This window comes from Neodiprion fabricii, chromosome 2, assembly GCF_021155785.1.
Source record: "Neodiprion fabricii isolate iyNeoFabr1 chromosome 2, iyNeoFabr1.1, whole genome shotgun sequence".
NCBI lineage: Eukaryota > Metazoa > Arthropoda > Insecta > Hymenoptera > Diprionidae > Neodiprion > Neodiprion fabricii.
In genome coordinates, this window is record NC_060240.1 from 22,371,278 (window position 1) to 22,385,655 (window position 14,378).

At 37.2% G+C, this 14,378-nt stretch overlaps 1 protein-coding gene across 1 annotated transcript; it reads right to left on the reverse strand.

Annotated features, from left to right (window-relative positions):
• Nucleotides 1-2,939: 2,939 nt before the first annotated feature.
• Nucleotides 2,940-10,377, reverse strand: LOC124175482 (aminopeptidase N-like). Its single transcript, XM_046555800.1, has 14 exons — nt 10,300-10,377; nt 9,520-9,994; nt 9,087-9,245; nt 8,043-8,345; nt 7,620-7,963; nt 7,462-7,543; nt 7,211-7,385; nt 6,939-7,131; nt 5,726-6,003; nt 4,914-5,104; nt 4,655-4,822; nt 4,074-4,223; nt 3,492-3,570; nt 2,940-3,231 (listed from the first exon to the last, which is right to left on the reverse strand). The coding sequence occupies exons 1-14, from the start codon at nt 10,367-10,369 to the stop codon at nt 3,013-3,015; spliced, it is 2,886 nt and encodes a 961-aa protein (XP_046411756.1). The 5' UTR covers nt 10,370-10,377; the 3' UTR covers nt 2,940-3,012.
• Nucleotides 10,378-14,378: the final 4,001 nt, after the last annotated feature.

Sequence of the window (14,378 nt, forward strand, 5' to 3'; positions counted from 1 at the left end):
TCTCTTCTCGGTCCTCCGGTCGCAGCTCGTGATACCTAGTTTTATAACAGTCGTAACTATCTTATCTCGATAATGCGACTCTTTTTTCTCACCTAACGATTGTATGACTGTAATTATCTAACATCCTCTAGAAACGCATATTGCACGATCATTCTTATAACAGCTTCAGCAATGTTCACGATGTTCAATCACGTCGGTCAATGCTCTTGCCATTTTTTCCTCGTGTTAACGTGCATGATACACTCTTCTTAATATTCATTATTAATCACCTCCTCTTACTGGAGTATCAGCTGCGGGATTATCTTGAACCTTAACCCCTTGAATCACTATCGTGCCGTTAATCATTATTGTGCCGAGTCAACTTTTATCACAAGACAGTATTCTATGATTTTTGGGATCGCTGATTACAAATCTGAAATCAGACATTGAAAATTGAAGATGGTGGATCCAATATGGCGGACGAAAATTTCAAATTTGATCAAACACGGTCAAAAAACTCTATGCAGGGTTTTTCGGGGTTGCTGATTGGATTCGCTATACTGAATTTTCGTCGAGTTATCTCCAGTTTGTTTCCACTCATGGTAGCAAGATTTGATGCATTTGCTCTCATGATTAACATTATACATCGTAGTTATGTCATCGGGAGTGTGAAATAAGAAGAGTTTGCTATTTCTGATAACAATAAAAAGTCCATAGAAATGCCGAAGCAATTAACCGCCTATGAACTCAGTGCTATTCAATTTTTAGGATATTGCGTGCATTACTACAGGATTGATTGCGAATTATTTCTGATTAGATCCATTAATTACAAAGATATGAGGACGTGGTCCGTATGAAACTAATCATCAAGAAATGTCGTTCAATCTAATTATTATATCAACGTCATGTTTGGTATTTAAGAAACAGCAATATGAATTCTTTCGTGACATTGACATCCTTATCGATGTATCAGCCAGAGTTTGATTCGTCTTGTTATCGTTTTGCAGGAGATACGTATGGCATTACGGTGCATTTTATCCGTGTAATCGGCTGCTTCCCCCTGTAATCCCCCCTGATACGAACGCAAAACTGGAACCGTTTAATGGTGAGCAGGATCTGACGTGAGTGTACCCAAGAGAAACGTGGTCTTATTATGAACCTGCCGCTGTCAATATACATTTTGTCGGTCATTGGAAACAGAAGGTAATCTGAAGTATTTGTGTACCTTTGATTCTTTCACTTTATTTGACGTTCTTGGATCAGGGGTACAGTAACGTCTTTATCTCCATCTATTGATCGACTAAACGATTATGAAGAACAATAAAAATTCCCTGTACTCTAGTTATTTATTACATACATCTGCCGATAACCCACCGAAACGTGGGTTTTCATAATTATATTATGTAGACGAGTTAATCGACCTTCTTTATTCATATAAAAGAGATTCTTTTCTTGGTATCCAATATCAACGATCAAATTATCCATAGATGTTGACGTTTCAACCCTTTGGTGGGGGCCCAGCTCAGAACTATGACATTTATTGAAAACAACTTACGTTATACACAAACCATTTGAGTACAACCATAACAAAAAACAATGAATGAATCTGGCCATTTGGCCCAACAATTATCAAGCAAAATAAGCGTTAAAAATAAAATAAACATTAAAGTCCAGCGGTATACTCACTAATTTGACGTAAACGGACCACTCAGGGCCAATTTCTGAACCTACTTATGTATTTTAAATGTAAACAACCCCAAGCTTCGTTATGTACACCATATCGTGTGTGAAAGCCTAGGTCGTCGTCTGAAAGAAGGATAGAACTATTAATCTCTCCGTCATTTGCGTAATCTATCGCAGTTTTTTCTACTTCCTGGCGACAATATTCTACGATTTTCTACATCATTTGGAAGACTTTTGTAGTTCTGTCATAGAATTTTCTACCGATTTCGTCCTTTTTTCGTAATTTATCGTAGTTTTTTTTTACTTCTCTGTAATCTTATGGTCATCATTTCTGTGAAAGTTCTTAATTTTTCGTAAGTCATCGTATTTTTAGCTACTTTTTTTTTCATAATACTCATCTAAACTGAGCAATGTTGAGGTCAAAAATATACGACAGATTTTCTAAATCCGTCTAGATCGTAATCAGAAGATCAGAAAATCAGTCTTCGAACACGTCCCAAATTTTGCTCCGTACTTAAGTTGTCTGCATAAGTTTTCCTTGTAAGAGAGATACGACATCTAGCGGATGGTTGGCATCCGAAATTATAAATAGTTTTCACAGAAAATTGTAGATTTTAATAATCTTCCGTAGAAAGTACTCTTCTGCAAAATTCAACTTGGTTCGCAAAAAAAAAAATTAGTAATGATTGTGTCCAAAAAATGAAGTTATCTTTCATAAAAAGTCGTAGATTTTCATAATTTTTGTAATAGAATATTACTTTCCTGCGAATTTCAACGCGGTTTTACAAAGTTGAAGTAAGAATTAAAAAATTCCAGATTGGCAACAGCGACCATGATATTCTCATGTATTTTTTGACGCTGAATTCAAATCTGATGTCAAAAATACCCTTTTTTGACTTTACTTAATTATTTAGGGGTATTTATTACGGGTATTTTTGACATCAGATTCCGGTTTGGCGTCGACAAATACATGGGAATATATGTTTGCTCCTCCAAATTTGATTTTTTCTTGACTCTTTGACTCCAAAATGGGCAAAAAATGCCCCTGTTTTGGGAGGTCCTTTGCACATCATTGAAGTTTACTCATTGTTAGTCTACTGATATAAATTATTTGCAATATATTTCTTACGTGTTATTACTGTAACGAAACATAATATATAATATGACTGCCATTCAGAAAATGAGTCTAAACCAGTCAATGGTTGTTGGGAATAAATGGGGCGAATCTTCCCGCGTCAGTCTATTTAATAAAGTTCTTGATAGGCAACGTTCAGATATTACGTATAATCCTAAATTTTTATTTAACTATACAAGGTAAACTTAAAAATATCGTTTTAAACTCCTTTTTCACTACTGATAAAAATTCAATAAACAAACAAGGCATAGTGTCAACAGTGCGCTACTAATTCCAACATTAGACGAACTTGAATCAGCGACAGCTTCTTCTAGCCAGCTGCTGATCGTTGCTTCGTACGATTCGATCCAGGCTAAATTATTCTGGGCGTTCGAAATTCCGGTACTCGCCGCAGTTCCCAAAAGAGTAGATTGGGCAGTGGCAAAATTTTGCAGCTGTAATTACGAATAGATAAGTAAGTAATTTCCTGCAGCGCTATCAAGCCGCTCCAATCATTAAATCTTGCTGATTTTCCCTGGCAGACTATCGGCTTTGGTGCTACTAGTTTTCGCGGTTCATGTTATGTATCAACTCCCGGTGAATTCTGTACGCTTTGACTATATGCACGAGTGGCATTACTCATTGCCAGATATCTGGGTTCAATTTTCCAAACACGACCTTAATTCTTATCGATGAAATATCGACGAGACATTACCTTTTCAAGCTGTGCACTTGTAGTTATTCGGAGACCAATCCCGGAGAGTAAGGTAGTGACCGTCGAGGTGCCACCGTAGCTATATATAAAAAAAATTGGTTTAGCTTACTTAGAAGATTCTAAGAAGGACGGTATCCCAGGTCGATCACTTCGATTTGATTTCTTTTGTAATACGTTAAAGTAGATTAAAAACTACAAGACACGTTTTTTTTTTTTTTTTTATCTGCCCTTGAACACTTTAAGGGGGTGAAGCCACCTTCCAAGGTAAGACATATCAACGAGTGATTTGGTAGTTCATCCACAAGAACATAATATTTTTTAACCAATCCAACTGGAAATAAAAATTAAAAATGTAATTTTCTAGATAAAGAAAAAAAAACGCTCAAATTGCCCCTGCACATACCTTACTTTGAAGGGTGGTTTCGCCCTCTTAAAGTGTTTAATGGCATATAAAAAAATGCGTATCGCTTAGTTTCTAGTCTACTATAAAATATTATAAAAGAAATTAAATCGGGAAGATCGACCTGGGATACTTTCCTTTGAGATGTACGAAGATCATGATGTTCGATTATTAACACTGACTATTCAATAATAGCTTCTAAATTATTGATGATGTAATCCAACGCTGGCTCAATGTTGTTAGCAGAACCATAGGTATACACCGATTGGAAGGCTGTTGACGAATCCTGTGATCGGATGCCAGATCCAGATGTTGTCGCAAGGGCCATGTAGCTGAAACGTTCAAATTGCTTGTAACGGAATCGGAACGTGAGAGAGCGTTTCGGCATTAATTGAAAAAATTAATCTGCACATTCTAATGAACGTTTAATCCATACCCAGATAACGAAGCGTGTCTGTGCAAAGAGTGCGCTTTGCTTGCCGCGGTTTTTTCGTTTGCGTTTTACCGAAAATTTTCGCGGGGTAATTTTTGTGCAGGAAATTTACAGCAATAATTTTTTGTTAGACTTATGTATAGCAAGATTTGCATCCAGCAGATATATATGTAGCTGACAACTTTTACTTGGAATGATTCGCTTAGATTTTGACAGCAATTTGAGAACACACCTTGTTCTAATATTGCTAGCAATACTTTGCCATCATAACTGTCTTTTTGCTTCAAAATTTGCACGGATATTGTTATCTGAGTATTTTACGTCGATTACTTGTTAAGTATATCCGTATCTTCTGAACACCCGAGTCCTCGGAGTATGCGAATTTGTTCAGAGGAGAGATCAGTTGCTAGGTACTTGTTCCACATTAAATTCCATATCGTTGAGTTTGCATTACGAATTCCTGTGCAGTAAACAACGCTTTTCAGGTTGGGCGTGATCCTGAATCAAAGATAAATATATGGCATTTATAATATCTGTGACCTTTTTTGTTTTACAATTTGCGACATTTTGGGCCTGCACTGAAACTCACGCTGTTTCATCGTTGTCTACTAGCCAGCTCAAAAGTTTTTCCCTTGCAAACTCCACGCAAGCTTCTAATTCCAGTCTACAGGACCAAGTCAAGACGTTGTTTCGGAGGAACTTGTGTACGTGCTCATCAGCATCCAATTCCTCGTATCCGAACGTCTCAAGGGCATTTGCCAAGAGACTTGTGAGGTATGTCTGTAAGTGAAGATATGTGATAATTTCATCTGTTATCAACAGTCGCGGAGTGAGCGAAAATTACTTTTACTTTGTTTAATGTTTGCATGATATCTAGATGCGACGGGAGATTAACAGCGAGAGAATATTTCAAATCTAGACTAGATGAACGCGATAATTACGACTGAGCTTATATTTCATCAATGTCCTAGATACCACGAATGAGTTCGTGAAGAACTCATAAAAGTATGCGCGAGGTTGATATTCGACGATAGTAGTTGAGTAATACTTAATCCAAATTAATCAATAAGACCGACAGTTATGAGTTTTTTTAATATTTGATAGTCACCTCAGATAAAACGAGGCAGTGTAGTAAAGAGCTTTTGTATTCATCCTAAAGAACGTCATTTCACGCTGTCGATTGCTTATAATGATAAATTTCAAAATTGATCAGATTAATCTGACTGATACCAGTAGAACTCTACTTTATAGTAATAAATATGGCTGCCAGAATATCTACTCAAACCACATCCATTGATACGACATTGATGAAAAATTGACGCTCGAACTAGAAAGTAACAATTAATAAGCAATAATAATAATTGCAATGAAGAAAAAATGGCGGTTTTCAATGTTGCTTACTTTAAAATTTTCGTAGGAATCAGTTTGCGCCAAGAGTCTGTTGATGTAAGTGAATCCTGTGAGTGCGGAGTACCAAGGAATGTAGTCCGTTTCTTGGGCCAAATACTTCGTCACGTTCAAAGCTGTTGCGTAGTCCAAGTAACCACCCCTTGCCAGATTAAGAGCATCATCGATTAATTGGGCTCGATTGATCGGTGATATTTGCGTATAGTTTGCGCTGCTGAGAAATGAGTTGAGTAGATCCCAGTTTGTTGTGTCATAGTTGACGCGATAGAATCCTGTATGACAACAGTTTACTCAAGTTCAATTGTACACATGTGGACATTCATAAACAGAACTATTGTTTATTCAAAACCTCAATATTTTGCATTTATTGATGTATAGTTATAAGATCAAATTCGGCTTCTACCTCGTCAAACTTGCATTGGAATGTTTATGTGTACTAGCTTTTGATCAAACTTACGAGGAAGGTATCCTAGGTCGCTCTTTTCGATTTAATTGCTTCTGTAATATGTTATAGTAGACTAATAACTAAGAGACACATGTTTTTTTTTTATCTGCCATTGAGGATTTTAAACGGGTGAAACCACTCTCGAAACTAAATCATGTCAAGAGGCGATTTGGTAGTGTTATTTTTTTATTTACTTATTTTTTTTAAATTATTTATTGAGAAAATGGTATTTTTCATTAGTCGTTAAAAGGAAACTTTTCCAATGAGATTGGTTAAAAAATATTATATTCTTGTGGCCGAAACTGCCAAATCACCCCTTGACATGCCTTACTTTGCAGGGTGGTTTTACCGCCTTGAAATATTTAATGGCAGATAAAAGAAAACGTCTCACTCAGTTTTCAGTCTACTATAAGACATTACAAAAAAAATTTAATCAGAGAGATCGACATGGGATACCTTACTTGTTAGATTAGGAGCAATCACGTACAGCTTATTATTCATATTAGTCGTCGTAGTTATTCTTAAATTTACTTGAGGTTTTTTTCACTCAGTAGAGATACGTACAATTCGATTTTCTTTTCAAGTTTAATTAATCATCACTGTATTAGTACGGTCCTGAGCGTCAGTTCACGAAATGTAGATTTTGATCGTTAATGCATTATTTTGAGATGTCATTCCGAGTTCACTAAGTGCAATGATGAACTCAGAGTTCTTAATCTGGAACTTTGACATGCAAATACAGTATTTTCATGTACAGCCTACCTGTTTGTTGCTTGTTCAGGAGAATCCAATCACTGCTAGATGGGGACTGGATGGTGATGCTTTCATTACCAGGGATCCAAGTGGTGGGTGTGGTGACGGAGTAATCAGGGTCAGACGCGGTTGCCCAGTTGATCGGTACCCACCAATAGACCGCAGAATCATATAAGCTTTTGTCTCTCAAGAAAAATCTCTCCTGAAAGACATGAAACCTGGTTGTAAACTAGAGTTCTCGCGATGTCTAAATAGATATTACGTTCTGTGCATCATCTCACTTGGCCTAAGACCGCAGTATTTTCATCGTAATCGCGAGTTACTGTGACGACGGGGAATCCAGCTTGGGTCACCCAAGTGTCCATCACCTCTTTAACGTTCAACGACTGACCATTCGCATCAACAGCTTCCTGTATAGCTTCCCATAGTCGGTCGGAAGTGCCGTAGTCGAATGCACTTGAATGATCAAGGTATTCGTGAGTATGATACTAACAAAATCCTGCATCGGTGGAAAAAACATGACGGTGCTTACTTGGTATTAAGATAATTTGTTAGGCCAGCTTTGAAAACAGAATTCGTGATCATGTGCTCCATCATTCGTATCACACTACCAGCTGAAACAGAATCATTTGTGTCAGTGAAATATGAAGAATGGTACTGAGCTTGGAAGAAAGGAGCTTAGGAGCCAACCTTTGCCGTAAGAAATTGAGTCAAAGATGGCTCGAATTTCTGAGATAGTCTCAACATCAGCGTTCATCGCATGAGAAGTTCCCAAACCATCGGCAGCGAAAGCATCGGCGTGAATTTCTGCGACAACGAACTGCTCTTCGAGTCGCCAATCAGTTTCGATTTCGGCAGTTATGAAATATTCGAAGTATGTTGCGAAGCCTTCGTTCAACCAGAGATATGTCCACCAGTAAGGGCTGACTAAATTTCCAAACCACTGGTGAGTGAACTCGTGACTGATAACCGTGGCTATGTTCTGTTTGTCGGAAGTTGTGGAGACTCCGTCTTCGTACAGTAAATATCTCTCCCTTAAGATAGTGTAGTAAAAAAATTGAGACAGAGGTCCAGATGTTCCTGCTTCATGGAATAATGTTACAAAAGATTTACCTGTACGTAACAAGACCCCAGTTCTCCATCGCTCCGGAAGAAAAGTCTGGTATGGCGATTTGATCCATTTTGTCCAACGCATAATTGTAGTAAGCGATACCTGTATAATTTTCCAAGGATTCTAATGATTCAATGCCGAAGTCAAAGGCATACTGCGCGGTAGCAATTGCCGTAGATCTCGCCCACACCCCGAACGTGTTGTCATCTGTTGTTATACCCGCAAAATCAGAAGCTATGAAAGCGACTAGATAGGTGGAAATCAATGGCGTAGTTTCAAAAACGGTCCACGTCTTTCCGTCATCGCTGAAAATTGCGGATTATTTACTACCCAATATTACAGCACGCTCAAATTCATGTTTGAATATTCACTCGGGCTTTTCGTTTATAAATGAAAGATTTTAAGCTACTTTTTTCTATCCCATTCATAAGAATGGTTCTTTAGTCATGACAAAAAACATATTTAAGCGTCGTAAACTGTCACATGTATATATGCACATGTATGGGGCATTCCACGTCAATATACTTCATGCATACTTCAGACTAATCCACTCTTGGTAAATGTAGAGCTTATTGAAGGTGATGAGTGATATAGAATCAAATTTTGGACGCATCATTATCTATATAATAAATCAGCCTTAGTCAGCCTGACTGCGTATATACGATGATGAAAGAGATTTCTGCTTAATAAATACACGATTAAAACGATAGAATCGACTTCTAAGTTGGTCAGTAAGCCGCCATTAATCCGATTAGATCTATCAGCTGATTTATTGGTGCCTGGCATTTCATCACAATGTTAGTTAACTTGTAGATACTTCAATTCAAGGAGGCGCAATTTTTTCTCCTGACACACAACATAGACAAGTAAATCTTTCGTTGTAAGTGAATAGAGAATGGTCGCAATAAATAAGACTGAGTATTGTAAGCTGATAATAAATTTTCAAAACTAAAGAAATGCATTGATTCGTCAAATATTCGTAATGTTACAGGTGAATTTTATGATAAGTATACACCACTGACATTTGAATAAGGCATAAAACTTACCTGTCCTCATACTCGGTTAGTATCGGCGTGTTTGCCAAGCAATGCTGCGACGATTCCCGTTTCAGCCAAATGTCCACAGTTGCCTTCAGAGCCGGTTCGTCGTAACAGGGAAAAGCGTAGCGAGCGAAACCCGGTTCGAATTTGCTGGTTGCTATCCATCTTGAAAATAAATAATAACAGTCTTTTCAGTCAGATATCTTTAATCACATGCCATGTAAAAAAAAGCAAAAGTATTTGGTATTTTTATTCTCATGGCCAGATGATGCTTCTGATAAGTGAGCACGTGGCACATATTATATCAATTTCGATCTAGAAATTTGTGAGTTTGATCAATTCACAAATTAATATAGCTACTTGATCTCTTATAATATGGAGTGTGACTTTTCTATTCAACTAATTACAGGTGTGTTTCACCGTGGTTTCATTGACTTACATTGTGTCTCCTGTACTATTACTGTACGAACTTTTGTAGAAGCCGATCATATCATCTCTCAAATCTCCCGTATAATACAAAGAGAGCGAATAGTTTCCGGCTATCAGCGTGACTGACGTGGTTAACGTCAAAAAGTCTCTTTCAGTATCGTACGAGTGTGTAACGGTGTAGTTCGTAGTGTTGGCATAATTTGATAGGAGGGTCCTGCTTTCAGATATTGTCTGTTCTTTAGAGTGGATCGTAATTGTATTCGTGGCTTGCAGAACTTCCAAGGTGATTGTTGTCTCCCCGGTAAAAGTGAAGTTGTTCTCCACAAGATGAGGATTCAACTTGATGACGTAATGAAGAGGCCTCGATGTGTTCGGTAGTCGGTAATCGCTGTCAGCTTTGGAAAGTTCTATGTTTCCGTCACCGGTATGTAGCACTAAGTCTTTCTCTGGTGGAAGTAAAGGACTAGCTTCCAACAGGACCAACCCTGCGAAACAAGTTCAATTAATCAATTCGGCGTAAAAACTGCATATGATCAAGAGTTAATTTAACGAATACGCAATGACTGGATTTTATGCGCTTTTCGGTGACTGCCGTTTTTTCCCATATCAACTAATAACCGGCTTTTTATGTATGTAGAGTACTTTGGATTTTTGACAGTTTTTCGAAAGCTGTCTGAGGCAGAAACTTTGGAATTGTTAAACTTTATTTCGGCACTAGGATCTTTCATTTAGTAAATTGCGGGCGATGTGTGGAGTATTTTTAAATAATTTCAACACAATTTCTACATACCTGACAATATGCAAATGAACAGTCGATATCCTGACTCAATCATGATGGTCTCTCTGTTGCCCTGCATCATCCGTCGCAAGAAGCATCGATAACTGGGATCGCTCATATTATATCGCCGTGCTGTTTGTCCCACCAATACCATAATATCTTATCATTGATCTTTAGATATAAACTATTACACTGGCTCAGATCTCTGAAAATAAGCGATCCTTGATTTCTCTTCACTAATTAATCTGTGTGGGTGGCATATGCCATAAATTCAGACGCAAAGACGAAAGTACATACGTCACTTTACAGGTGAAAATTGTTGGACTATAAAATAGGGCAATTCGGGAAGGAATGGGCAATCGGGTTTTCTTAAATAAAAGAAACTAACGACAAACAATAACATGCTTAGGCGTAAGGTTTACGAACCTTCACAACGTAGGGGGAAAAGCCCGAGCAAGCTAGTGGATGATAGTAGATTTATTAAATAAAATAAGATAGAACTCAAATACATGAAAGGGTGAATAAACAACAAGAAGTCAGAAACTTAATTTCTAACTGACATGGAAGGTATCACAGATCGATCTCTCTGATTTGATTTCTTTTGTAACATGTTATAAGTAGACTAACGAGGAGAAGCCGCCAACTGTAACCGACGGATTTGGACAAGACTTCGCAGAATGAAAGAATAATAAGAATAAACGAACATGTATTTCGGCTTATCAGTAAACACTCGACCGTTTTCGAGAAAATAATGGTTGAAGTTTCGACGCCACTTCATCAATCTGCTCGCCCCCGCCACGTTCAAGCGGATCGGTAGCGCAGCGGCTAGCGTTATGACTTTGAGTTTTTGCGTCTCGTAATCAAGCCCCGGTGAATTTTTTTTTTTTTTATCATTTCTTCGTCAAAGTGTCTTGACGTACCTTACTTTGGAGAGTGATTTTACCCCCTTAAAGTGTTGAGTAGCAGATAAAAAAAAAAAAAAAAAAAACAAACAGATACGTGTCGCTTAGTTTACAGTCTACTATAACATATTACAAAAGAAATCAAATCCGAGAGATCGACCTGGAATACCTTTCTTGTTAGTCTATCGCCGAACAACACAAGATTTCTTTCATTGCCAAAAAAGTACGAGCTCCTTAGATGCTTTACTATCAAACGTTTGACGTAGTTTTAATTTTTCATTAGTGGCCATTTTACTAAAAATTGGTAAAAGTTCATTGGTACTGATGAATTCCGAGGAATAGTCCCATCTGTACGTAGCTTGACGTTGCTTACATTCTGCAAATAGTCTCGTTTGCTTATGTGATATAGTATCTTTCTATTGACACGTTCTGTAGATTAAATGAATTGCAATAAATGTGTAAGGTCAATGAAAAGAAAAACTTATTACACGGAAGTCAAACACTGATTCAGCAGATTGTGGCGATGATTTTTGTGCAAGTAAACAAGAAGCACATTGAAATTCAGTTGTAACAGTTCGGTCTCAATAAGGGGTCGGATTGAGAATTGATTGTCCAGTTTACAAGGCAGGAGAAATAATTTGTACGTAACTGATTTAATTTGTTCTGTTTCTTGGCTGACAGTAAGACTGCAAATCTTGGGTGAAAGATTTATTACTGTAGTTTCATCGTTGTCAATTTGTCGCAAGTTTGAATTGCTTTAGCATCACGGAAAAGTCTTGGAAACGTACAATATTCATTGTTGAATTGAAGTGATAGGTATATAAATATAAGTATGTGTTTATATCAGATATACACAGTGAACTGAGTTTACTGACACCAAACAGATAAGCTTATGATAGTCAAGATGACATTAGTTACTCTTTTATAACCAAAATGAAAAACAGTTATAGATAACCTGTACGTACTGAGTAATGTAACGGAGGGTTCTCGAACTTCTTGGATAATGCATGTTGTGTCTGCGTGTTGTTCTTTCCACCTTGAACAGCTATCATGACAGATTGCAGTTTACCTTGGAATTAGAAGTTGAAAGGAAAATTAGTTTTCTCGATGTACTTGTAATAAGGCATAATGGTGTGATAGTAGCAGATTGGTAAAAAAACACCAAATTGATCTCGGAGACACATGAATTTTGATTCTCACCATTCAATGAAACAAAAGACAGCGAACATCTATAACTTATTGTTAGCGGGCAGGGGGATCCTATCGGCGAATGGAAGATTTCATGATAAGAACACAAGCTTCATAAAGGAAGTCTTACCATCAAATAATTATCCACCTCAATTGATTAACGAATGAGTCTACGGTAGCGTGTTTGATGAAAAGGCCAAAAATTGAATCTGGTATTGTTTTATGTAGCCAAGATGTTTTACCGCCTTTCAAGCCTCATGTAAGATCCTCTTATGTTGAGGGTTTGTCCCACAAGGAAGATATCTCAGGTTGATCTCACCGATTTGAGTTCCTTTATAATGTGTTATAGTAGACTAAAAACTAAGCGACACGTAATTTTCTTTATCTGCCATTAAACACTTTATAGGGGTGAAACCACTCGCTAAATCAAGGCTCGTCAAGGGCAATTTGGGAGTTTTTTTATAATTTCATTTAGAAAATTATATTTTTCATTTTTGTTCCGAGAAAACTTTTCCAGTTGGATTGGTTGAAAGATATTATGATCTTGTGGGTGAAATTGCTAAATGCCTCTTTGACATGTCTTACGTTGGAGGGTAGTTTCACCACGTTAAAGTAATCAATGGCAGATAAAAGGAATATATGTCGCTTAGTTTTTAATCTACTATAACACATCACACAAAAAATCAAATCGGAGAGATCGACCTGGGATGCTTTCCTTGTCAGTCAAGTGGTCGTGTCTTACGTAGATTCAATGTAGAGTGTGTTTACAGGAACACCAATAATTTGTCAAGGCTGCTCGCTTCGCCGAAGATTGCAGTTCCGAAAGAGACGTCTTTGAATTTGGTTTGTAAAATAAGGTGTAACGATTGTGAAAAATGTTATGTCGGCCAAACCAGCAGATTCCTTAGAACCAGAATTAATGAACCCACAAAAGGAACAATTTTGTTGAAACGGATAAACAAACAGCCTTGACAAAACATAAAATTGTTTCTGATCATGCCTGAAATTATCCGGATATTAGTATCCTCTGCCAGGAAAAGGATTACCGAAAAATACTTATGTTAGCGATGTGCAGTATCGGAGTTAGTGATGGCAACTCGGTGAATCTAAAATTTGACACTGGCAATTAACTGATGTTTACCGTGGCTTTGTTGCCAATAAGTTAAGCAGGCTTTTCTTCGCAGAGAAAAATCTTGACCTCAATGATCTAATTGTTCGGAGAAATTGTTGGATATGTAGGTCAGGGTACGTCAAAATACACACACCAGTTTTTTTCCAACGTTTCGGCCCGTTCTGTGGGCCGTCCTCAGGGAAACAATTTTATTTTATGCTGACAGTAAAAAAACAAACAGAAACCAAAGAATAATTGCTTTGTTAACAATTTGTACAATCGTATAGAACTTAAAAAAAAGGTAAATAACAGTCCAACTTATTATATACTAACCAATAAGAGTTAGGGGCAGACGTATATTATGCTATTGCTGTGGAGGTAGTCTTAAAACAGTTTTAATTTCTTTATAAATATAGCAAACGTGGTTAACGTCCTTCAGGTCCGCAACACTGTTAAACAAAAACGTGCAACAAGCTTATAATTCTGTTCCTTGAGGAATCAACAATAAGAGATTACTTAACTGACCTTAGTTTGGACGTAGAACTTTTATTTGTTTATATAAATTTTAGATGACATCCATATATATACAAATGGTCTTACTTTGCGACCAGACATCCAAAGAACTCAAAATAAACCAAAACATGATCAAAATAGAAAAAAGAAAAAAGAAATTAAAAAACCAAAGGAGTTTATTTGTACTCCGGAACTATAACCGCAATTTTCAACGGTGAACTTATCTGTCAAAAAATCTGTAGAAACAAAACAAGATCGGTCATAGGAGAACTAATGAAATTTGATTCTAAAACAGAACGGGCCGAAACGTTGGAAAAAAAACTGGTGTCTGTATTTCGACGATTCCCTGACATCTCGTACATGAATTTCTCCGAACA